Here is a 26,290-nt window from a genome sequence, read left to right on the forward strand (position 1 = left end):
AGTTTCTCTAAAAAAATGATGAAGTTGTTGTTTAATGCAAATAAAATTCACTATGTTATACCTGTACAAATAGATGTAATACAAAATGGAGAAATGCTAAAATATCTGTTTTTAATCTGTTGATGACATGTAAAACAGGACATTTCTGTCAGAACTTTCTTCATAAAAGAGCAACACAAAGTGGGATTAAATTGTTTTTCAATGAGGGATTTCAAGCCAGATGTGCATGCTCCTGACCTAGTAGGCCATGACAACCTTTAACCTGAGATGATTTAGCCTCTAGCCTCTCTGTGACCAAGCTCCAGTTTGAACAGGTATGGAGAAACTGAAAGATTAGACTGATGGTGTGGGGATAACCTGCCCTGGAAAGCAAAAACCTGACTTCATGAACTGCCACTGGCCAGGGGTATTGTAATTGTATCTGAAGTTAAAAATGTGTATGTCCCACACCCTCCAGCTTCAAGTAATTTATAGAAAACTCTGATTATCAGTGGACGTTGAAAGTAGGAAATCAACTAAAAATAAGGAAATAATGAGATAAAATATTCATCATCATCATTAATATTATGAAAAGGGTCACTGTTTTCAATCACTGAGACATTCTGTTCAAGTCTAATGTAACAATACATTCAGATGTTGCCTCCAATATGAAGTCTCTGGGTAATAGTTGCATACACTGGCTAGATTTAAAAATCAGGAAACTAACCCACATAAGAAACCAAGGTTACTATGTCACTTATTTGGGTAATGAGCACTTTAAGAAGTGAGACCTCACAAATTATCGCAAGTAATAATAATGATTGAAGGGGTTTTACTGCATCTCATCCATGCGTCCTGGGACCGTCCTAATGGGAGGGAAGAGGCGTGGGAGGTGGAGAGAAGAGGGAGGGAGTGATGGTGAGAGGGAGCAATTGAATTAGAAGGGTAGAGCGATACTAAGAGGAGCCACCACAACAAAACTTCTCCGACCAACAATCAAGCAAGTGGAACTACTGCGACTGCCTTCTGTCCTTCTCTCTCCGCATGGCTGCTTGGTTCCTAGAAATATAACTTTAGTATAAAGTTTAGCTGGCGGAGGCAGAGGGGGGTCTCCGCTTGGAAAGATGGACCATTTAATAAGGAACAGGTCGCGCAGGAAAATACCGCTATATGTTTTTATCCTGCTTCACCTAACGACGACACATGCAGGTAACGTATTTAGTTAACCATATATGATGCACTGTCCCCTTTATCTGAGTTTCCGTGACTTTTTTCTAGGCACCATCATGACACCATCACTTGGTCCCATGCCAGCAAAGTTATTGGCGCAAACGAATAATATTTACATTTTAAAGTCGGATCCTCCAGTGCCGTGCACAACTTGTACATATACGTGATCTGAATGTAAACCTATGCATACGTATTAATATGCCGCGTGATTTCACAATTTACACGCATTTGATTGACTCAGTACTCCTTGTTCCAGCTTACATTTGAATTGAACACATTTCCAATGTTTTCAATTTGAATGTCTCCTTGCTGCATAAGGTGAGCTGCAAGACTCGCAGCGACCTCAGGAGATGTGATGTCATGTTTGAGTTTGCTTGTGACCAGCATCGGTTTACTGTGAAAGGGTTTAACGTTGGCTTGAGAAAGAGGGGAATGGCTGAACACTGACCGAACAGAGTAGATTAAAATTCCTGTCATAGATCTGTTTAATGTGCCCTCTGCTCACATAGGTCTTAAGTGAAGGCGCTTTACACTCTTACTGCCTTATGATCATTCTGGCACACTTCAATATTTAACATGTTTGTTTAGTAGGTAGCTCCTTGGTTCATTTTGTACACACTTGAGTCTTCTTCTAGGGTTGAAGTAGCCGGATTGATTTTTCAATTATCCACCTGCAAGAGGTGGTCTGTCACACAGCTGTCTCTCTCCATCTGTCAAACAGACCTGGTGTTCACATTTGTTGCACTTTCAGGCTTGTTCAGCAAGTGCTGCACCCATTTTAAGACTTCCTTGTCCCCAAGATAGCCAGTAACAACCAGCTTGTGCCATACATACTATATGTAATTTAGCGCACTGCTGTCTGTCACCCACACAGGTCTGCATGCCCTGTGGCTGTGTCCTGAGCATCTCCAAATGGCAGCAGACTATTTCATGCAGGTGCTGCCTTTAAAGACTCCCTCAGCAGCAGGAGTTAACCCCATGGTCACCATAAGTGTTTAAAAATGTCTAATTTTCACTAGTGGCTATCCGCATGCACATACTTCATGGCTGGCATGATTTGTTGGAATTCATTGGCTGGCATAAAGTGATGGCAGGAGGAAGCAAGCCAACTAACATAATCACACTCAATTGACACAGCGGCTGTGGCGCCCACTGCTTTCTAATGAGGGCTGTGAAGTGAGAGGCCGAGAAGATTTAAAAGTGCATGGGACATATGGTGGTGCTGATATGGCTGTCTTAGATATGTGCATGGGGTTGATAATGTGTCTGCGTCTCTGAGTCTGTGCGATTTGTGTGCAGCTGTGTGTGTATTACAGTGCCAGAATGTTTTCCCATATGCTTTCTGTGTGTGTTTGAGAGAGATGAGAGAAGACTTTGTAGTCATGTTTGCTGACAGGAAGGAAGGGAGACATTCTTGCACACGTCCACAGCTAGTTTCAGTTCGAATCCTCTGTTCTTTTGCCTCAACACAGTTTCTTTCTTTCTTTTTATGTTCTTGGGAATAGAGTGTTTGTTTTTATTTGATATGCCTTATCTCTTTTTAACATCAACGTTCAACACTTGCTCATTCCCTGCCTCATCCTTGACTGGTTCCATGAGAGAGGGGAAATCGTGCGTACCACCCCCTCACTGCGTCCCGTTTGATCAAGCCTCCTTTCCAATCCTGCACCAGACTCCCATTGGAGGATTGCCAGCCTTGTTCGCCTTTGATCCATCAAACATGAGTGGCAAATGAAAACAAATAAAAAAGGCAGCTGAATTTAGCAGGATAGAGAATAACACCATATTATTTGTACGCCTGTTACAGCTGTAGTGCATTTTCTTCTGTTATTGAAGTTTGTGTTTCTGTAATGGAAACATTAAACATCAAAAGTGTCAGAGATATCATATCAAACTGCTTCTCAGACTTTTAGATGAGGCAACTGTTTGGAATCCCCCCACGTTTTTATTATGTAGAAATGATGCTTTAACTCTTAATGACGCCGGATTGCAATCTATAATATTCAACACACATCTGGCTTCCAGAGACTCAGTAGCACCCTTCCCCTCAGGCTTCTATGGTTCTGTGTTTCTGATAACTGGATGCTTCAATAAGCTGTATGTGGGGCTAGTTGTAGATGCTTCCTGTAGAATTGCAATCAGCAGAAATCAGAGGGGCTGACTTCTTTGCAGTGTCCCCTTACATGTAATCTGCCTCAATGTCATTTATGGGCCTCAGAAAAGTGTTATCATATTCATCTATCACGGCACATTTCAGTAGAGACCAGTAGTAAGCTTCCCTTCCAAAGCCATCTGTAGAGTTTTGAAAACAATTTGCTACCCTCACTGACATCGTGACCTGGGTCATGTTTCAACTCCTCTGAACCTGCCAAGTGTCCTTTAGACACAAAGCCGCAATACAGAGGCCCACAACTTGTCAAGAATTTATTTAAAGTGTCCATCAGAAGCACAAAGGAACATAACTTCTAAAGGAGCATGTGCATATACCTGTCATACACATGGTGTTCTACTTTGATTTAGCCAGCCCTGGTGTTACAATCCAATAATAGCTGCTTCAGAGTTGAGAGACTAAATGACAGCTCTGGGCTGAAGCTTGAATGGGCTCGGTCGTGTGTACACTTGCATGTTTATATCCAGGTAATCCTCTGTGCCTTAAGGTATGTGCACACATGCGCATAAGAACTTGTGTGCATGCACTTCTGTATTTGTTGTGGTGGTGTATCATGTTGCACATTTATGAGGACCCAATAGCTTTTGAAGTATAAAGAGATGAATAACATCTTCCAACAGCAGGTCATTTTAAACCTTCTCCCCACCTCTTAAATGTACTTGATATAGTGCCAGGGGGGCAATTATATGCATGCAGTGGGAATACTAGTAAGGGGGTGAATGTTCTGTAGTCAGAGCAGTAAAAGGAACATCCTCAGAAGTATATCCGTACAAATGTGAGTGTGGAGCGGCTGTCCAGTTATGGGCCTAGTGGGGCAGGTGTTTTCTCTGAGGGCCAGCTTTTTGGCCTGTTAGCCTATCATAATGTGAACAAACATGAGCAGAACAAACTGTAGTAATGGAAGAATGTGGTGCTGATGTGTTTTGGAAGGGAAATGTGTAAGCTGATGCCACGAGAATCATGCAGCTTCAACACCAAAAGTAACAACAGGAAGCAGCCACTGACATATCAGCACAGCATCCTAAAACAAACTAAAACTAATGTTTTGTCGTTCATGTTGAGTTTATCATTGTAGTTAGAAGAGGATCAGTCTGCAGATTTCTCAGAGACTCTACATTGTAGATTTCATGAGTGAAATTGTTATAACATTCTTCTTGATATAAATAAATACAACTTGAATACAGAAGACCAATTAACACTCCCTATTGCTTTCCCTGTGATGTATTCGTCAAATTTGATCAAGTAAACAAATGTAAAGCTATTAATAAAGTGGTATTACAATTTGTTTTTAGAAAGATCACACACTTAAAATTAATTAAAGACTTGGTTACATTTATCATCACTTATATTGTCTCCTAATACTATTGATGACCTCATAACCCTTCAGTATTTGGTACAGTCAAAGCAGGTCCCAGCAGTCTGCTACACAACAGCTGACTTTACTTGTTCCTAAACTCTAAGCGATAACTCAAAGCAGACCCAACCATAAAGCAGGGCGATAACTATCTCTGCCTTTCAGTTTGCATACTTCCAGCCCAACAAATGTCTGCATGTTACAGTAAATGAACCTTTCTAGCACACTCTTTTTCGTTTTAATAACCTCTGTTTACAAGAAAAGAGCAATGTGTGTGACAGATTAATACAGTGGTCTAAAGTGCTGTTTTTTCCTCTCTGAGGGCATTATAATTAAGCTGCACATAAACAGTGTGTGCAGGCTGTAAGGCTATAATATTGAGTCAGAGTAACAATCTTATTTGGCTTTTCATGCGTTTACATTTTCATCTATTCAGAGCTTGTATTAGCTCTCCTCACCTCATTGTGTTATTGTCCACTCACAGCAGTGACCCAGACAAAAGGTCACACCCACCGCTAATTAGATTAAGCTGTTCTTCATGGAGCCTATGAGAAGCTGTGACTTGATTTATTCAACCACTTAGACTAGATCTGTCATCAGTTTTCCCTATTAATCACCACATGCGTTACAGCTTGGTCACAACAGGTTTTCTGAAGAAATGCCCACTGAACAGTAGTTTTTACGGAGAGTGGAATTTCAGAGAAAGAGTTGATGTTCATCTCAGGGTGTGGTCCATGGTGGGAAATGTCCATTGCCCGGATTCGTTTTGGCTTAATTTATTGTAAAAATCCCCCAAGTTCCCAGGAGCAACCATTTTTGACAGAGTAGTATTGTTTATGTGCAAGTTGTATTTCCAGGCTGAGTTGGGAGTGTAGGTGGAGTGAGTCATAAATACTGTCTTCAGACATATTAGCAGTGGAAACACAGAACACATTATGTCCATGTATAACTGAAGTGGTGTTGAGTTGTATGACCGCAGTGTCACACGGCCAGATAAGAAACACAGATGTGGACTGTCTGGTGGCATTTCCAGGAGCTATAGTATGATCTGTGTTGTCGAGCTCTTTTCTGTCAGTTAGACTGTGGTCAGCTCTGTCACTGGACAGACATGGATGTCTCATAGAAAGAAAGAAAAGCACAAGAAAAAGGACGCAGAAATGCCAGATGTCTGTGTAATTGCTGAATGTTTGAGATCCTTCCCATGTACTCTGACCTTTTAGTGTGATTGGAAAACTCTCTGAGTCATCAGTCCTCAGAGATCCTGCTATTTCAAACATGTTGAGCCATAAGTAGCGTGGACTGGATAGCATGCTGCACAGGCCAACAGAATAACCACAAGGTTGTGAGATCTGTCTGAGTGGCCATATCTAACAAGTGATACTTAAGACAAACTCTTGCTACGTTCCTTTAGAAGTAACACAATTTGACAGATGAGATAAGGACATTTAAACCACAAAGCCTAATGAGATGCAAGCAGAGCCTGCTCGGACAGTCAGTGTTGCAGGATAGATAAAGAGGCTGCAATAATTGGCACAACTTAAGGTAACATAAAGGGATTCAAAGCAGGTAATAGATCACTATCTATCCTGTATTGCTCCATAGATACAGACTTCAGCCGCCTTCCACATATTTAATGCTTGTATTCGATTATATTTTGAAGCAACTTTAATGGATGGAACCAATGAAGTTCAGCACAGGTTTTCGCCTGTTATTGAATCCGCTTGCCTAACTTATAACAGCTTATTTTTGGACAATCGGCTGTGAGATGCCTATTATTCTCTGCATGTTTATCTGACAGATCATTGTGAATGCAGTTTCTTTTTTTGGAGGAATTTCTGCTGCTCGTCTCAGATTTCTCCCTTTGGCATTGTTGCACATCTCGACTGTTCTCTGTTGTCTTGAGAGTGTCAGAGGTCATCAGTCTCCTGACAGCCCATAGCTGAACATGTTTAGAAAGGGGCCACAGCTATTTTCACAACACATATTTGTTGAGGCAGAAATGCACTTTATGTGGTTCTTAGGGAGATAGAGTCTTTGAATAACTTGAAATTCTTAGAGAAAAACAAAATGAAATTGCAGGAAAGTTAATTGTGTTATTTTGTTTTGAGATTATTTTGTCAGGTGCTCTCTTGGACAGGCTGACATCAAATAAAAAAATTCCTGCTAAATAAAACCCATGTTGTTTCAATTTAGAAGATTATTCAGAGTTATGCCTTTTGACCACTTGTTCTCCCTGTGCATGTGCATGTGTATGAATGAGCGAGATAGGGAAAGAACTGGAAAGGAAGAAAGATAGACTGAAAGTCAGCACCAGTCAAGGCCAGAGCAGAGCTAAAAAGAGTTCATTTGGGATCAGAAAATTAATGAAATACAAACATTAGGAACTAGGACCCAGACATGATGATAAGTGCAAAGTTAGTTTAGTGTTTCAACAAATATGCAGATGATTATTAAGCTTTTAGTTAAAAGAATAAAAGACTCTGGCACTCTGGCAAGGCATGCCTTTTCTTTTTTTTGCTTCAAAAGCAGAGGTCTGATCAGGGCTTTCAAGGATGCAGCTAACTATCTTAATATAAATATCAAAATGGTTGCAACCAAAATATTCACTCTTCTTGCTAAGCAACCAGCATTGTCATTTATCGGCATTTCTTTTATTGGGCACCTGTATCAGGCAAAAAGACATTGGGAAGTGCATGTGAAATCAAAAATAATATCAGGGACTATATTCATTAACCATTGAATATGTAGGTGACTTGGCTGTGATATTTTTAAGTCAACACCTTATTCCTTGACATTAAGGTCTTGGTTGACTGTCATGAGGGTTAGAGTAGATTTAAATATTATCTTAAAAGACTGTGTGTGGTGAACACACAGGGGGGAACACACAAATATAACTGTATGGGGGTTCAGCTGTTATAAGCCAGCATCCTCTTTAATTATTGAATATACACTGCTTGTTTATTACTCGATATGAATAAAAACATAAGCCCTATGGTCTGAAATACCTTTAGATCTGCTGCCTACCAAATGTTTTCTATTGTTGGAGCCTGGCTATAATTCACAGCTTAACCTATTTACAACCCTGTTGCCATGCTAGGGGACTGAGAAGGCGAGCTCACAAAGCTGCTTGGAATAAATGGCCTCTGCTATGCAAACAAATAATGCCATAAAATGCAATGTGGTGTTTTTCTGCATGCAGAGCCTGGGCAACTGTATACTCTAGCAACATGTTTAATTAACAAGGGGGGGGGGGGAAAAGGCCATACTCTGTATTAGCGGCAAGAGCTACAGGAGGCAATTTGGATTTAGGATCCTCATTTCAGATGCCTGGAATGCTAAGTGCTGAACAGGCTCTCTCCAGCAGCTGGTGGGAGTCTGACTAGGCACAAAACTCTGATCCTGACTAATGCTCAAGGCAGCCCTTTATCAACATACATTCGACAACATGACCAGGGGACTGTGAATAAAGCTGAGGCTTATTGTAATGAGAGAGCCAACACTGGCAGAAACTTCAAATCTACAGAGACATCTGTTCATCAAAATAAATCCCTATCTTAACAATACATAAGATTGGTTTTCCTGAAATTCAAATCAGCTGGTTTCAAGAGTTTTCATGAGAAAACTATCTCTAGATAGTATAGCAGTATTGAGCCTTGTTCTGTTTGTTTTTTAGATTTCTAAATTTGATAAAACCTGAAACAAGGGGAAATGGAGAACAAATCTTTGTTTTAAACAAGATTTAAAACAAAGTTAGATGACAAGTTAAGACAGATGTTCTAGCTGTAAGAATACATGAATCATTGATGCGCCTATTTATGCCCATGAAGTGTTTAAATTGTGATAAATGCGATACGGACATATTGCTGCTCGCTGGTGCATAGTGAGCGGTGTGCAGGTGTCAGCTGTCAGGTGTGTTGCAGTAGGATTATGGGTTAGTCTGTGTACCACCCCTATCCTATAATAACCCCCACAGAAGCCTGGCCACCTGCCGCCACATCTCAGAGGAGCCTGTCTCTTCCGACAACTAGGAAGCAGGAAGCCTCCACACTTTAAAACAAGCTTCCAGCCACACTAAACCCTGCTCTTCAGCTCTGTAACAACCGGCACTTAACTGAGCCAGACAACAAAGTGCTGTCATACTGATGTGACTCAAAGCATGTTGCTGTAATCGGCCATGAGTTCCAGCCTTTCATAATATTTTTATAGTTTTGTCCAAGGCTATAAAATAGGAAAGCTTTTTTTAAATAAAAAACTGTCTACTTTAAATCTGTGGAATTAGGAATAGTGCGGCAGCATCAAATCAGATTAACCAACATATTTATTGTATCTGCTATATCACAATTTGCAGAAGGTTAACTTGTTTCCTTTCTTTCCTTTTCCAGCTAATCCCATTGACGTTCTGCAAGTGCTGGAGCTGTCAGAGAACATGGAGGGGGTCTCCTTGGAGGCCGGTCTCTGTACCAGCAGGAAGGGTTTGGAGGAGCCCGACCTGGCCTACAAAATAGATAAAAACATCCAGCTCAGTGCTCCCACCAAACAGCTCTTCCCTGGTAATTGACTTTTTTTCGAAGTGGGATTTAAAAGAAATTGCAGAATCTATTAAATGTGTCACTTTTGAGAGGGATTCTTCGCTCAGTAGAAACCTTAAAACATCTGACTTCTTTACTCCTCCTCGTGAGTGTTCACTGCTTTCGTGGGCAATATTTTTCATCATTATTATCTTTACTCAAGTCTCACTGGCAGCGGGTGGTGCCTGCATGTTATAAAAATATCCACTCCCTGCTGTGCTCTCTCGTGTATGACCTTCTCTTCTCTCCTCTCTTTTCCTCTCAGACTCCACATTTCCTGAGAATTTTTCCGTGATGGCTACAGTAAGAGCTAAAAAGGGCTCCCAGTTCTTCCTGCTCTCGGTGTATGATGTCAATGGGGTGCAGCAGCTGGGGCTTGAAGTGGGCCGTTCGCCTGTCTTCCTATATGAGGACCAGCAGGGGCAACCCACACCAGAAATGTACCCAATCTTCAAGAAAATCAACCTAGCGGATGGAAAGTGGGTATTTTGAGCGTAAAAGTCTCCATTCAAGCAACAAAATAGCTGTCTTTCTTTTCATGTGATGACACACAGCATCTCATCTGTGTGTTTGAGAGATTTCCCAGCACTGTGTAATATACAATGAATGTGCATTCTGCTGTCTGATTCATATAGCACACTTGATGTTCTTGACCTTAAATGTCCTAATGAAAAAAGCCTAACATTATCAGGTTAAAATTAAGTGCTGGTTTTCATGAATTTAAAGAGGTGTATAAAACCTTTTCGTATTGCTGATTCTGCTGGGCAACAGAATTCTCTTCAGACCATTAATTTTCCTTCGCTCTTTGTTCTTACAGATGGCACAGGATAGCCTACAGTGTGCAGGGCAAGTCTGTGACCCTGTACATAGACTGTCAGAGAATAGAGACACTGGATCTGCTGCGAGGAGACGACGCTGTAGTCAGCACAGAGGGTGTCACTGTATTCGGAAGACGGCTGCTTGACGAAGAAGTATTTGAGGTAGGATATTGTCAAAGTATGGGAAGTTTGAATATATTATGTATTGTGTTCAAACATTGAAGGTGATTGCCAGCAAATGTGTTTAGGCATCTCTTGTTGAGGCAGACAAAGAAAAGGTAGTATGTGGGTTAGTATCATGTGAACCTTGAGTTATTAAGTATATAGGTTTAATGGAGACTGGGGTAATATGACATTAGTTTTGGGAAAATGTGCATGTAATTGCACAAGAAAAAGGTCCTGGGTGTCAATCGATTCCTGAACATATGGGGAGCCTACATCACATAGTTTGTATCTACTGTATATGGCATGGTACAATTTACAGTTTTGTCTGAGAAACAGTCGGATAAGAATAATATAAAATAAATTACTAAATTAAGCTAAGAAAACATTTAACAGGGAAAATCATAGTTCATGGGGCTATGGGGTGACAGGGGTTTATCGTCACTCAAAGGCAGCAAGAACAAAGCATTTTCATTGCAAAGCCAAGTATTGACACATTCTCTATGCGGTTGGACATTGGAAACATGTTGTTTTATTTGGCCTTGTCCTGTGATGGTTCTGACTTCCCTCAGGAAAAAAACCTGCTTTCTGGTTTTTTCTTTTAATTATTAGTTGCATCACAGAAACATTGAGTTTTTCTAAACGGCATCTACTGTACCAAAAAAAAGTAAAGCACATTGAATTGTGTCAAAGGTGCATCAATATGATGGGAAAACGTGGAGGAGCACGAAGCTTCAAACTAAGCCCTGGGAGAGGTTCCAATTCCTTTATTTCTCTGCGGTAACCTTTATTGCCACAAGTCATTCGTTGTGCTTTCCATGACAATATGCAACCACTGCTCCATTGTCATTCTCAAAGAGGCTCCACACATCCCAAATCTCTCTCCCACAGCATGAAATAGAAATCAGCTCAAGCCCTTTCTCCTGCCATGCCCTCGAGGGTCTCTGCTCGGCAAAGGAGCACTAAAGAGTAGAAAAGATAGAGAGAGGTATAAAACATATCAAATTCAGAGAAATTAAATCCCCCCAAATCTTTGTCCCCTCAGACACCGGAAATAACCAACAGTTTATAAAAGGGAACAGTGACACACTATTTAACTTAAGTAGAGTACAGAGAAAGGGGACAGAGGTTATCACACCCTATTGGCCTAATGGACAGAAACCACAGCTTTCTTCACTTTCTCCAGGAGAAAACAGATGTCCAAGAAAACACTTGGGGACCCTGATGTAAACAAGACAAAAGTATTTTTCTGGTCTGCATCCCCTTAACAATTGTGTGTATTGAGCTGTACTGTATTGTACCCATTCTGCAATCTGTTAATAAAATGTTCAATCAATCAATCAATCAATCAAACACTTATAGCCTTCGGGTTTTGTGTGTAGTCAATAACTACCTTCCTCACCTTGTCCACTCATTAACCTTAACTCCTCTATTAACCTTACCTCAGTTATCCCTCCCATGCAATACGTTACTCTCCGCTCCCTTCCTGCCCTTCCCTCTCACATAACAGGCATTCCAGTTTTTAAATGAATTTATATCCCACTTCATTAAGGAAATGTATCTCTTGTTGGCTCTATACATTTCCCTTTTTAGAAACAAAAGAGACATTTGCATCTTTGGCCTTGCTCCAAAAACACTCATGCCATTATTCATCATCCTAAAAACGATTTGTAGTGGAGAGTAAACCCCTTCAGAGGATCCAATCAATCCTTTAGTCCGATCATATTTTCTGCGGTTATTCTGGTCATTCTATTAAAGTTCGAAAGAAGCTCAAATGAGCCATCCATTTAATTCTTCTTTGACACATGTGATGGTAAAATAAGTTTGAGTGTTTATGAATTTACAGATTTGTGCATATCTAGGCCTCAGTGTTACAGACCTCTGGTGAGGCTGGTACCAGGGGAGGAGAGATTAACAGGCTGACCTTGGCCCTCTGTTCCCAGGCCCTGGTTCCGGCCCAGTGTTCCTCAGTGTGGGAGCTCAGCGTGGGAGCATTGGCAACGTGGTCAGCCACTAATGTCTCTATTGCTTCCAGATTGTCCTACAAATGACTACAAAAGTTTGGTGTTGAAATGTAACAAACATGTCCACCAGCCTGGTTGTGCTCCTTTGGCCGCTGCCTGCCCTGTTTGTGCCTCTGACACGCTGGTTGCTTCGATAAGATCCAGCCAGAGTTTATTTGTTAGGAAACTCAGAACATTTCCGTTTCGATTAGGGCTGGAAATAAGATGTTTTTGGCACACTTTTACAGGCATGTTTAAACCCAAACCTGTCAAGCATATCATTAAAGGGCTGCTTTATTTAAATACTTAGCACCCCATTGCTTTAAAAGGAAATTGTAGAAGCACATTAAAACGGTCAAGGTCTATTTAAGTAATATTTTGCCCTTGGTAATAACTTGTGTCTCAAGGTGGCCAGAAGTTTTTGATGCTGTTGCTGTTTTCCTTCAGTGAGCTTACACTTTTGGCTTTTCTTTCACCCACATGAGGTTATGAGTCACACAAACACACAAGTACTTCATTGACGAGATTGGACTCTGATTACGGTACTGCAAATTAATCTGCACCTCATGTAATGTCTACTTATTTGTGAATTGGTGAAGGGAGGTTACTGTTTGCTTTCTGGCACCACACACCTTTTTGCAGACAGCTGGGGAAAGCAAAGAGGTCACTCTGAAACACTAATGAACCCTTGCCAACAAAGCCATGTGTGACCTCATGTGTGGATTCAGCTGAGGTGTTTTCTCTTTCTGTGTCCTCTTCAGAAGTCTTTGCCCTGTCCTTAATGGAGAATGGCAGCGCTTGCATTATTTTGGGCAACACTTTACTCAATCTGTCTCCCAAAGGGATTACTATATGCCTTCTAAATTGATTCAAAGGTTTGAAAGGGGAGAGCTCCTGCTGGGAAAGAAAACAGGAAAACTTCTCTGTGAAAGTGTTTTCTTTGATCTCAAATTGAGATTGGATTAGATTGGAATAACTCCCCCCACTGCTTTTCTCTCTGTCTCTCACCTCAGAGTGCAATATTTTCCTTTGTATAACACAGGCTTCTGGCTGAAACAGCGAGGTAAAAGGATTAGTGGATAAGAACAATTTTTTTACGTTTGATGTCATAAATGAAAGCATAATGTCCACGCTTATTCCTATGTTTACAGTTTTCTGCATGGTGATTAAGACTTTGAATAGACTTGCATTGCTGATACAGAAGAGGCTGAAATTGAATATATATGAGCCGTTGCCGTGTCACAAATACGATATGTTTTGATTTATTTCACCCCTGGCCACTAAAGCCTAATTAATGAGATTACAATGGCACTATAATTACCACAACATCAAGCAGTTCATTTGACGCCTTTTATCATAAATGGTTGCCCAGCTGTCACCGCATAACATTTCGCCCGGCAATACAGTATGTTCGCAGTGGCCTGTCAGTTACATGCACTCCTATCAATAATGTAATCTAAACGTTCTCAAACACTTTGCCATTATGGCCATCTAAGTTTATTTCTAGTTAAATAAAGGTGTGTTCTTTCTTAAATAATAGTATTTATTGATTGTAATATAAGTAAGAAAGCATTTGTAAACCATTGGCATTTTAATTTGATAATTCTATGATTAATAAGTCAATCAACAATTAATATACTAAGTATTTTAGCTCAAAATAGCATTATGTTATAGTATAAAGTAGACAGAAAACAGAGTGATGTCGAATGTAAGGCTGTTGAAGGTAACAGAGGCTCCGGGCTTAGTGCTGTCTGTGTGTGAGTTTGGCTTTGCCTCCAGGGCTGGATAGAAAGTGAAAGGTCCTGACATGGGGGTGAGAGAAAGCTATTTGACTGTTTCGTGTACACAATTAAAATTCTCCTGGAGTTATGGGAACTCAGAGAAGCTGTGGTCAGTAGCAATTGTAACTGTAGTTTGATGATGCTACTGTATTATATCTTGCTTTACATCTAGTTATGAACGCAGTTCTGTTGTTCCCCTACTCTACTGTCTCTATTCTTTTGATACATGTTCAATATACTGGTCCTTGTAACATCTCATCACTGTGTAGTGTAGCAGCTGCTGTATGTTTCTGTCAGTTTCTGTCTGCTTCTTCTGTATAACTGACGTTATAACTTCTATCATTTCTGTCTGCCTGTATTTCAGGGAGATATTCAGCAACTACTGATTCTGGAGGATGCCAATGATGCTGCCGAATACTGTGTAAACTACATACCAGACTGTGACTTTGATTTGCCCTACACCAGCAAATTGCCAACGATTCACGAGGTCAGTACTTCCACCAACAGCAGGCAATGCCTTCAATTAAAAAACGTGTGCAAATCTTGGTATAGTTTTTGGAAAGTTGCTACAGTGAAGTAGAGTATAAGGTCAACAACTGAAGTCTGCTTATTTCAATGCATTCTATTGTTTTGATTGTTTGATTGAATAAGAGTTTTCCGTAGTGTAGTAGCTCTGTGTTTTATGATGTAGTTGCTTAAGTGGGCTTGCAGAAGCACTTGCTTCACAGCCAACTACTACAAGCAGCCCAAGCATGCCTATCAATAGAGCTATGACTTAGACTCCCTAAGACTTGTATGATTTATAAGCAGCCAAGAGTAAGAGAAGATAAGAGCCAAGAGAAAATAAGGTCTGAGTATAGTAGTGCAAGCGTGCCGAATCTGTTTGAAAAGAGATAGAAGAGGCCACCAGTCAAAGGAGAAGTGTCTTCTTTCAAATGCAGCAAAGTGCATTCTTATGATCGATCACACACACACACACACACACACACACACACACACACACACACACACACACACACACACACACACACACACACACACACACACACACACACACACACACACACACACACACACACACACACACACACGCCTATAATTCAAACATGATATAATAGCTCTTCCCTTCCTCCTTCAATCATGGATATAAATTACTGTATATCTCTGTGGTGGTGTCTGAAAGATAGAGATAAGAAGAAGGGAGGCAGCCAGAGGAATAGAGGCCAATGGAAGCTGGACTTCAAGGATTACATGATTTTAACTGAACACTTACATTTCTCATGTGTTCATTTTTTACGAGTCACCATGTGCTTACACTAATATTTGTGTTCCCACATGTGACAACATTTGAGTCTGCACGCAAATGTGTGTGCTTGGTCACTGATTATTCTCCAAAGATGGCACTCTAATGGTAGTGTTAGGCCATTTTCATAATCATCCAGCTGGCTTTTAAAGAACTACAGCTGAGAAATGAGCTCTGAATCCAGACTGTCAACATCCGTCATTCCACTTCTCATCCTTTCCCCTTAGACACTGACCTTGTTTACAAGTGGATCAAATCACTTCTCTGAGTCATTTTCAAATCACTTACATGCAATGGACATCTCACTGCAGTATGAAACAACCCATATTTGCTAGAGCACACAGAATTAGCATCTCTTTAGGACCATAAAGAGTGACCCCCTGACCCCACAAAGCATCACGAGCAAACAACTCTACATTTGTTTGTCCCTCATTTTATGGTTTTTGCCAGCTTAATGGGAATCACAGTAGGTATCTCACCCTATAAGAGTGCTTGTTTGCATCACTACTTTACTGTCTTCGGCTATTTCTCTTATTGTGTTTTCATTCACAGCAGTGTTGGTTTAACCCCCATTCTCTACCTGTGCCCTCATTCTTGCATTCCCTTTCTCATAAAAGAAGTCCCAACTTGCATCTGATGCCTTGATGCAAAGTGACCAGCCCGATGAACAAAAGAAGCATTCCAAAAAGGACAAGAAAGACAAAAAGAACAAAAAGAAGAGAGACAAGGGCTCTAAAGGCAAAGGCAAAGGCAACGGCAAAGGCAAAGGCAAGGGCAAGAAGGGATCCAGAAAGAAAAAACATGGAGAGGGTTTTGAAGATGGCTTTCTCAGAGTGTCCACAACACTGCCGGAGTATCTATCCCAAGAACCTTTTTGGACCACAGCATTTCCAGAAATGAAAAGCATCTTAGAAGATTTCATCCCCACTGAAGTCTTCGACAAAACCCTCATGGAGATGCCCACACATGAGCCTGACTCTACAGCTGAGGCCAGCACGGTGCTGCCCAGTGCACTGCCTGAATCAAAGGTTACTGAGGAGGTAGAAAAGTTCACTTGTAGATGCCCTCCACCCCCACCCCATCCTGCCATGTTAACTGATCACTCCCTTAATACCTCCTAACCATAGCGAGCACCTCTTCCCTTTCCAGTTTCTTACCACCACCACTAACCAGCACCATCTTAATCATCACCTTTACTACCAGAAAGCAGGGAGAACGCATCTTTGACATTTTTGATGATCTTACTATATGCCTTCTTCCTGTGTGTTTTTTTGTGAGTTTTTTTTGTGAAACATGCATACGCATGTCAAGAAGCATGATATGGAGGTTACATACAGCATTTTCCTTATATGTTAACCTGCAGAATAACTATTGGGTTTAGAGGTCATTCAATGTGAATATTTGCTAAATTTTGAATTATGAAAATGCCAAAATAACTTTATATAATTTTGTTTTAAATCCAATAATAGTTTTAACCTCTCGCCGAAGCAAACAAGGAATGTTTGTGTATGTTTCCTTCATGTCTATTATCTGCTAATTAACCAAGTAAACAAATGCTTCATGTTTCTGTAGCAGTGGCAATCTCTGCCATGCTGCCACATAAATCTGATGCAGTCCATCAGCTAATTACACTCCAGCAATGTAATTAACTGCACACCTGTCAACTTATCCTGAATAATCAACACGTAAAATACAACTGTTTTTCTAACATTCTTATTGTGCGTTACAAAACGTGCTTAAACTTGGAAGCACTGGGTGCTAATGAGAAGAGCTCAGTGTCCCCTGCTTCATATCTGCTATGACTCATTGAGCCCATGTGTTGGCCTGCAGGAGGACACGCCAGTGAAGGAGCCAGTAATGGAGGAGCATGGAGATGACCTTTACGGAGACCTCTACGATGATCTCTCAGTTTCCACGGTAACGGCGGGCCCAAATGTAACAGATTATGAGGTAGGTTAATTGAAAATGCGAGAAACTTCCCAGCATAAACAAATTACGAGTTTATTTTGGTATTTACTACACCTGAATGGAGTTTTTTTTCCTTAATAGGTTCTTGATTATGAATATTACAAGAATGACACAGAGCCAGAGTATGAAGAGTATGAATTATACGAAGAAGGCTTTGACTTTGCAGAGCGGGAAGGAGCAGAGACGTGGGATGCAGAGGTCATTCTCAACATGAACTACATCAAATCAGTAGTCACAACTTCAAATGCAAGTGTCAAGTGATTTGTAAAAATCCACATCCATCCGTTTCTCCTCCTCAGGTTGAACTCAGAGCAGAGAAAGGCCAGAAGGGAGAGCCAGCCATTATTGAGCCGGTGAGATGCAAGAGACATATAATGAATAGCATAGTAGCTTTAGTTATAAGGATGGGAATGAGTTAATACTCTTCTAATTGTATCTGTCTGTGCCTGTTTCTAGGGCACATTAGTAGAAGGACCCCCAGGACTACCAGGGCCACAGGTAAGCCTTTTCACTGTCTGAATACAGAAGGAAATGGAACTTTTGACAATGCCTCGTCTCTGTGACTGTACAGGATGTGGCACAGTGGAAAATAAGCAGGAACTGTCCAGATGTGGTGCAAAATGTAATGTTATAACCATCAGAATGCAATATGTTGTTTTCCGAATAGGAAATAGGTTTTTCAACTCTAAAAATACACCCCTGTGTAGTAATGCAATACAATATGACACTTCAATGAAAACAATTTCCTAATATTTAGTGTACCATTAACACACAATGGAGTGTATCCTTAAAAATAAGTAACCATACTTTGATTCAAAACGACATAAAGGAATGAAAAGGAATTATTGTCAGGCTTTTGAAGGGTTTCAATAATACATAGAATAAGTTAAATAAATATTCCTAAATAAATGTGTGTTTCAGTGCTCTGTATGTTTCATCCACAGGGACTCTTCGGCCCAGCTGGACCAACAGGCCCTCCAGGACCCAGAGGAGACCCTGGTGACCTGGTGAGTGCAGCTTAGGTCATGACCTGGGCCCTTATGAGTAGTTTGACACCATTTTAACTCCTTCACCTTTGGGACAAAGCTTGGGGCTTAACTGTGATGTGAACTGAGCCTACTGGACTTAAGGGATGGAAGTTGACTCACTTGTCTGACCTGATTTACTTCTGTGTGCGTGTGTGTGATTTGTCTATGATTCATCAAAATGGAACACACACGCTCTGTGATTTCACAGTTGTTGATGGGGTTTCTACCATTTTGCTTTGCTAAAGTGTTGATTACATTTTATAACCATTGAGAGACACGTAGCTTGCATCACTTGAATCTATATGTACTGTATCTCAAGCTCTCTTTCAAAGCCTAATTACTAACCATTTAGTTATATGAAAACATTTTTAACAGTACTGTAAATGTTGCACCGTAAGATGATTTTTTCATCAAATATTTTAATATATGATGCCTTTGTATGTTATAATTCAACAAAACAAAGGTTTTGTAGGTATTAAAATAGTCAAATGCATGGAGAACAAAGTTTCCTCTTTTGTTCATGCTACAGCATGGGGCTGTTTAAAATACTTAAAGGTCCCATGTCATGGCCATTTCTACTGATTCCATTGTTGAGGTAAACTAAAATATATTTATATTGTGCAATTTTCCAAACTCACATTGGTTTCTGATACAGCATCTCTGTATAGTATGTGTATTCACTCTCTGTCCTAAACGGCTTGTTGGAGCTCCTGCCTCCCCCTCCCTGTGAGCCCAGTGGCCGTCTGCGAGACAGCGAGACACAGCGAAACCCAGCCTGAAACACACACACACCCGCAGCCTGGCTGGGAGTTTGTGTGTGTGCTCAGGCTGAGTTCCATGGTGTCTCGCTGTCTCGCCGACCCCACACCAGTGAGCCAGCTCACACTCTCCGCCCCTCGCAGCAGCGAGCCTCGCAACGTCCCGCCGTGTGTGTGTGTGTGAGGAAGTCCGCAGATTGGTCCAAACGTAACGGCTCCGCAGACCAATCTGCGGAGCCGTTACGTTACGTTACGTCACTATACCCAAATACGTCACTGTACCCAGGAACAAAAAGAGAAATCTCCAACGAGGCATTCTGGGGCAGCATAGATAGGTATTTTCTGTGTTAGAGCTTTACTCGCTACAGGGTGTACTTTGAGGGTTTATGACTCTGCAGACCGTTTACATTCATGAAAAGCTACGTAACACACAAGGGGATGGGTAATAACCAGAAAAGCATGACATGGGACCTTAAAGCCTATACACTACAGATGTACACATACTATTTAACTCTCTAAGGATTTATTTTATTTAATAATTATTGGAATATCCTGTAGAAATTCAAGGCATTAGGTAAAAAAAAAATCCAATGTGGTAAGTTAGTAAACAATATTCCCACTTCTGCTTCACTTGTTCGTGGAACCAGTGTCAGTTAAAATAAAATGAAAATGTTTTATCAGTAGAGGAAAAATATCTTACTGATTGGAATATATATCAGATAACTTTTAACAGTAATCTAATAAACACAATCTTAATGACTCAATGCAACATTAAATTACTTGTTAATTATTGTTAGTTACAGTGTGTAAACTGAAGTTAAGGGACTGTGTGTGTCATGACATGTGGACATGGAGCAAAGGTTGTTTTTGCAGCGATAAGATTGCAGAGACGTTTTTTCTCTGTGCACACAGTAGCCAATGTTTATCCCTTTTCCTTGACTCTCTTTTTAGGGCCCCCCGGGACATGCTGGGATTGCTGGGGTGGATGGGATTCCGGGTCCTCCAGGAACCCTGTTGATGCTTCCAGTAAGACCTTACAGCATGGTGACAGTGGTACAATGTGGTGTAATGCCATTACCACAAGGGGGAGCTGTGTGATTGAACTTCATTTACATTTGGTGAATCCTGCAGTGTGAACTGACTCATCTTTTTCATTGTTTCAAGTTCCAGTATGGAGGTGATTCCCAGAAGGGACCAGTGGTGTCTCCACAGGAGGCACAGGCACAGGCTATCCTGCAACAGAGCCAGGTACAACTGTCATCAGTGACTGTTGATATTTTCATTCTATGCTTTTAGACCAATTTGTTGCATATTAAAAGTAAAAGGTATCTTGTGCAGTGTACATAAACATCCCCGTTGTGTTTTCCTTCCAGCTGGCACTCAGGGGACCTCCAGGTCCACTGGGTCTTTCAGGGCGACCAGGCCCACTGGTAAGACACTCCCTGACCTTGACCAAATTTGCCTCGTGCCTCAAGGGCTCCTGCGACCTTTAACCTCAACTTCACATTCTGCCTCATCAGGCACAAGCACTTCTCTCACCCCTCCTATCCTACCCACATCATTATGCATGCTCAGTATGTTCAAATTGCTTGTGAAACCACTGTAGAGTTGCAAAACATGAACATATTTTTATTATGATTTGTTCTCAGCTCATTTGAATTTTGTCAGTTTGTTGCTGAATTGGAGTTAAATTGCTTTGGTGCATCGTGTCATGCTTTAATGAAATGTATTTTTGCAGGGACTTCCAGGTTCCACTGGGCTCAAAGGAGACCGGGGAGACAATGGCCCCTCTGTAAGACAATACATTATTATTACTACTTGATTTTTGGTCACACTATTGACTTCCAATTGTCCTTTTGACTTCCTTTTAAAATATATTTACTCTTACTCTATTTCTTTCTCATCTAGGGATCAGCAGGGATGCCAGGCCCTCAAGGAATTAATGGAAAGGCTGGAAAGAGGGTGAGACATCTTGAGTATTGCAGGGTTAAACAACATGTCTCTGCATTTACCGCTTACAGCATATTGTGCAAGATTCCAGATAAAGCAAAAAACAATTTCAACTGGATTGTGTGTCTTACAGGGGCGTGTGGGAGCAGACGGCGGTCGTGGAGCTCCAGGTGAAACCGGTTCTAAGGTAAGATTGTATTGATCTCTCTGCACTGCAATGCAGACGATCATTTCAACGAAGTCTTTCATGCTTATAGGATATTAGTTGAGGTTATTGCTGTGTGAATGTTACCTTGACAGTTTTTACAACTCATGCTGAGGTTTGATGTTCTGTTTCCATGAACACAACAAGACCACATACGTTTAAGCAGCAGGGTCACACACACTATCTTCACTTGCAAGTGTAAGCCTTTATGTATCCAGCGGCCCGCAGCTTTTTATGTACATGTATATATATATATATATATATATATATATATATATATATATATATTGACAACAAGGCAACTCAATACCTAACAGCAGCAGGAAGAGTTAGCAAATAAATCAGGCTCCCTCGATGCTGTGTCTAACAGAAGAACAGAGTCTTTATCAGTCAAAGCAGCATTTTAGCAGACCTACAGCTAATCTGAAAGCTCCCTCTCCCCAACACATACGCAGAGCAGATGGGAGGCTCTGCCAGGGGACACTTTTAGGACAATTCTGCTAATGTTTACACATTACCATATGTTTGTGTCTTTCAGGGTTTAATGCACTTTCATCTCCATTACTTTTCAGGGTGACAGGGGTTTTGACGGCTTGCCAGGTCTCTCAGGAAACAAGGGACACAGAGTGAGTTAGATTTGTTAACCTAGCATGTCACTGTATTTATTTAGTCATTTAGGCATTTACACCTCATGCATGAATACCTTGTTATTTGCACATTATTATCATGATCGTTTTGATTCCTATGATGACAGGGTATACAAAAACAAATGGTAGATTCTGCTGTGCTAAAATTAGAACAGTCCTAAATATCTTGAGGGTTGTGGCTAATGCTTTTATCTTGTAGGGGGACAGAGGAAAGCCTGGCCCTCATGGGCCTGACGGAGATTCAGGAGAAAAGGTGAGTGCACAGTATTACTTTCATCAAACAAAGGCTAGAAGATACTTCCGGCAGCATTGCTTTGTTTTTCTTTTTCATTAGACAAGGTTAAATAGCCTTTTCAGATCAGTGAATCAATTCTACAATCCATCTAGATGGTAAAGCACCACCGATCAAAGTAGGCTTTACTGAAGTCATACTGGCTGTCAACTCTTCAATCTTTTTTTTTGCAAGGCGCTGGACTGAGTTCATTCACGATCAAGGTTTGCTAAAGAAATGAAAGCTATGCTGCGCATCCCTGACATAGAATTGAAAATATGAAAGATAGAAGCTCTCTCAAGATAGTATCCATCCATGCAGGCGGTCGGGGGAAATTTGAGAGAGCGATCTATTAGTCTTTGCTGGAAGATACAGTAGTTGAGCCTTATCTGTCAGGCAGGGAATTTCTATAATGAGCTATTTTCACAGATTATGTCCGTGGGGATATAAATGTATCCACGCCTGAGGTTGATTTAAAGAGTTGCATAACATTTGGGTGTTGAATCTTTTTCCATCTTGTTATTTCAGGGGTCCGATGGACCTTTGGGGCCAAGAGGGCAACCAGGCGAACCTGTGAGTAACCCCATCTGTAATGATATGTTCTCTCCTAGTGCACATAATGCAGTAGTTCATGTTTATTGCTTCTGTAAACAAAAAAAGGTAAATGTAAAAGATATGTATCAAGTCTTAACATTGGATTTTCTGAAAAATTCTTACACAAAAACCCTCTCCTTAATGCAGAAACACAGAAACAATTTCCAGAAAAAAACATGGGAGGATTGTTGGAGATCACTAGATTAAAGCTAAGGCAGAATTTTAGCCCAAATCGTACACTAAAATTACAAAAAACATCTTCTCATACTGAACATGAGCAAAGCAATAGAAACACTGCATCATAGTTTACGATATACAACAACAATAAAAAACGGTACTGCCACAGTGCTCACCGTAGCATAAAGAGAGAAAAGGTCACTTGGAAAAGACATGCAGCTTGAAGACAAGAACGTAGAAAGGCATAACATATATTCAAAATCTGTCATCGAGACTCTACCTGTAGGGTAGCTTTAGATCAGAGAGACCACTAGGTTTAAAGAGCACTGTTGAATAAGCTGTCATTTCTCCTGTGTACCTCTGCGGTGAACGCTGGTTTATTGCTTATGACTCACACTCTATCTTTCTCCCAGGAGGTGAGGTTGAAGCACAGCGGGGCTCTGTCCTTCCGAATGGATCACCAATGCAGGACAAACTAGAGTTCAATAAGACATGTTAGGAAAGCTGTGTTTAACTACAAAGATACAGTACATGAAAGGAGAGGAGTTGGCTGGTTTGATGAGAGCGATAGAGAGGAAATGATGGGAAAAGTGAGGCAGCAAGAGACAAATGTGAGGCAGAAATGTAGTTGGTGTTGAAAGAGATAAGAGAGGAAAGAGGAAAGAGATGGAGTAGGAGAGGGGAGAGATACAAATCCTGGCCTGAATGATTATATTTCCATATCAATCACTTCCCAGGAGATCACAGATGTGGCTTTGGAACAGGTGGCTTGGCTTGCCTACAAAGAGGAGGGCTGACAAAAACAGAGCACACCAACACAGACTTGTGCTGTCGTTATGGCTAGCACATACAAAACCAGATGCCCCCCCCCCCCTCCTACACGCAGTTAAATACATTATTTGTCACCCTCTGATTTATCGCTCTCTCTCCGTAGTTCTGATTTATGATTAGGTATTCCGCACTCACTCCATCTCATCATGAATGCAGGTTAGCTGCTTACTATTTGCTCTGTTTTGTCTCCAGGGTTCTCGGGGTCTTGTCGGACCAAGGGGGCCATCTGGCCCACCTGGCCAGCCGGTAAGTCAACATCGCCTTCATTGCAAAATCAGAGCTATTTAGTCTTTTCAACTCCATCAAATGTCCTCTAGTGCCTGGAATCATCAATATGCCACTGAATATAAACAAAGAAGCTATCAAACGTTTTTTCGATTAATCTTGGACATTTCATCCATTGTTTTCTGACATCTTCTATTTTGTCAGGGTATTCGTGGAATGGATGGAGTACAAGGGTCCAAGGGCAACCTGGTCAGTCCTGCTACCTTTATAACATACTGTAATATGTGTTATGATACATATAATGTAGAGGCAGATTGTGTGACTATCAGTCTTTGTTGTTGGCAGGGTCCAGCTGGAGAGATAGGGCCCCCAGGTCAACAAGGAAATCCAGGAGTACAGGTACTATACCAATACAAAAAACTGTGCTGTTTCTATGTTCAGAAATCCTCTAGTAATTACACATCATATAACTGTATTTAATTCATAAACACATCCTTCAAATAAGCATAATCACTTGCAAGCAGACAGTTTCTCTCAACAAGTTCTCCAACTCATACGACCAAATGGGCCGATTGTTCAGGCCCTTATTACGACCAAATATGTTGTTTGTTCAAGCGCTTAATACGTCCTATAACCAGGGCTGCACATAACTGGTGCGCAGGTGCACCTCCGCCAAAAAAAGAGCACCGGGTCATTTGAAAAAAGGCGCATTTGCCATTTGCGCACCAACATTGAGAGAGAGAGAGAGAGAGAGAGAGAGAGAGAGATGAGAGAGAGAGAGAGAGAGAGAGAGAGAGAGAGAGAGAGAGCGAGAGAGAGAGAGAGAGAGAGAGAGAGAGAGAGAGAGAGAGAGAGAGAGAGAGAGAGAGAGAGAGAGAGAGAGAGAGAGAGAGAGAGAGAGAGAGATGCGAGTTGCATATTAACTGAGAGCCGGCCCGTAGCGCTGGCGTTATAGATGTTCGCCTAGGGCGCCAGATCTGGGGAGGGGCTGCGCTGACAGCTCTGGGAGGGGGAAAAAACATTTGTAACCGTTGGCGCTCATCCTAATTTTCGGCCTTGATGTAACAATATTCATAATTAAGTAAATGTAACACCCTTTTCACCCCGGTTACACGTTTCATTTGCCCTGTACGATGGGCGCTGTAAGTGATGAAAATGGGGGATGTTGGCTTATCTGGCACCCGCAGCTCACAGCCAAAATGCGAGTGAGCGTGGGAGAGAGGGAGGGTTGTTAGGGCTGTTGTTATTAGAATCTGGTGCTAGCTAAGAAGAAGATGTTTCTACAATAATGTGGAGGAGAGCTCTCTCCAGTCAGACTGAGAGGCTGATAACTACAGCTCAGTGAGGTAAAGGACTCTTGAGTGTTTAGATAGTTCACTTTAGTCTAAGTTCAAACGGTTTGGTCACAATTTATGTAAACACACATTTCCAAGGCACTCCTTTATAATTATTGGGATAAACAGGTTTGAAATCATTCCAATGTATACTATAGGACAGTAACCAAAAATATCCTTTAAAACTGGAGATAAAAAAAAAATGCATAAATAAATGTTAAGGTAAAATAAGATATGAATGAACAACACAAATAAAATAAGTTAAATTTGTTATTGGCTATGGTAGGTTATTGGTTATGTTCACATACTTATTTGATTACATCCACTTGTCTTAAGATGACAACAGAGACTTTCGACCCAAACCCAGCTGTTGACTTGTGGATGCAAGCAGCTAATCGCAGACTCAACCAGAGAGAAAGTAGTTAGGCCTACATCATCAGCTACCATGTCTGGCAGAGAGGAAGACAGTGAGGAGAACAGTCAGGAGGGTAGTGATGACAGCTTGTAGGATTACTGGTCGTGGTAATGTTGTCTTGTGTTCACCTCTGCATGTGTGTTCTGTGTTCACCTCTGCATGTGTGTTCAGTGCCGTGTGTCTTGCAAATAAAGTCAAGACCCCCTCAAAAGTTACGGTTTATTTCATTTTAAGGATGAGCACCAAGCAACATCTCCAGGTGCTCCTTTGAGAACCAGGGCAAAAAAGTTATGTGCACCCCTGCCTATAATTACGTTTTAAAGTGTTCGCCCTCTAGTGCTCCCGTTGAATGCAAACGTTACAGATGGTCGTTTATTCACAAATAACCCTCTCTCTAAAATCCTAAATTGTAGGATAGTTTGGCCATTAAAATGCTTTTTGATTAGATTTCTAGCGAGAAGTGTATATTGTACTTTTAGAATCCACGTCCAGTCGATATGTAGGATCTATAGTTTGATA

General features: G+C 41.1%; 1 protein-coding gene across 3 annotated transcripts in view; it reads left to right on the top strand.

The window, feature by feature from the left end:
* Positions 1-903: 903 nt before the first annotated feature.
* The window catches only part of col5a3a (collagen, type V, alpha 3a), a 48,420-nt gene continuing 23,033 nt past the window's right edge, over positions 904-26,290 (top strand). Inside the window, exons 1-23 of one of the 3 annotated variants that reach the window (XM_034220340.1) lie at positions 904-1,188; positions 9,116-9,283; positions 9,567-9,780; positions 10,119-10,281; positions 14,430-14,552; positions 15,986-16,408; positions 17,199-17,318; positions 17,418-17,534; positions 17,636-17,689; positions 17,793-17,834; positions 18,281-18,343; positions 20,074-20,148; positions 20,287-20,370; positions 20,496-20,552; positions 20,861-20,914; positions 21,031-21,084; positions 21,206-21,259; positions 21,850-21,903; positions 22,124-22,177; positions 22,724-22,768; positions 23,990-24,043; positions 24,227-24,271; positions 24,368-24,421. In XM_034220340.1, coding sequence (XP_034076231.1) covers positions 1,104-1,188; positions 9,116-9,283; positions 9,567-9,780; positions 10,119-10,281; positions 14,430-14,552; positions 15,986-16,408; positions 17,199-17,318; positions 17,418-17,534; positions 17,636-17,689; positions 17,793-17,834; positions 18,281-18,343; positions 20,074-20,148; positions 20,287-20,370; positions 20,496-20,552; positions 20,861-20,914; positions 21,031-21,084; positions 21,206-21,259; positions 21,850-21,903; positions 22,124-22,177; positions 22,724-22,768; positions 23,990-24,043; positions 24,227-24,271; positions 24,368-24,421 — 2,256 coding nt within the window. In that variant the 5' untranslated portion in view covers positions 904-1,103. The remainder of the gene's footprint in view (positions 1,189-9,115; positions 9,284-9,566; positions 9,781-10,118; positions 10,282-14,429; positions 14,553-15,985; positions 16,409-17,198; positions 17,319-17,417; positions 17,535-17,635; positions 17,690-17,792; positions 17,835-18,280; positions 18,344-20,073; positions 20,149-20,286; positions 20,371-20,495; positions 20,553-20,860; positions 20,915-21,030; positions 21,085-21,205; positions 21,260-21,849; positions 21,904-22,123; positions 22,178-22,723; positions 22,769-23,989; positions 24,044-24,226; positions 24,272-24,367; positions 24,422-26,290) is intronic. The other 2 variants (XM_034220341.1, XM_034220342.1) reach the window with 2 other exon arrangements.

Source organism: Gymnodraco acuticeps, unplaced genomic scaffold (genome assembly GCF_902827175.1).
Source record: "Gymnodraco acuticeps unplaced genomic scaffold, fGymAcu1.1, whole genome shotgun sequence".
In the NCBI taxonomy this organism is placed as follows: Eukaryota; Metazoa; Chordata; class Actinopteri; order Perciformes; family Bathydraconidae; genus Gymnodraco; species Gymnodraco acuticeps.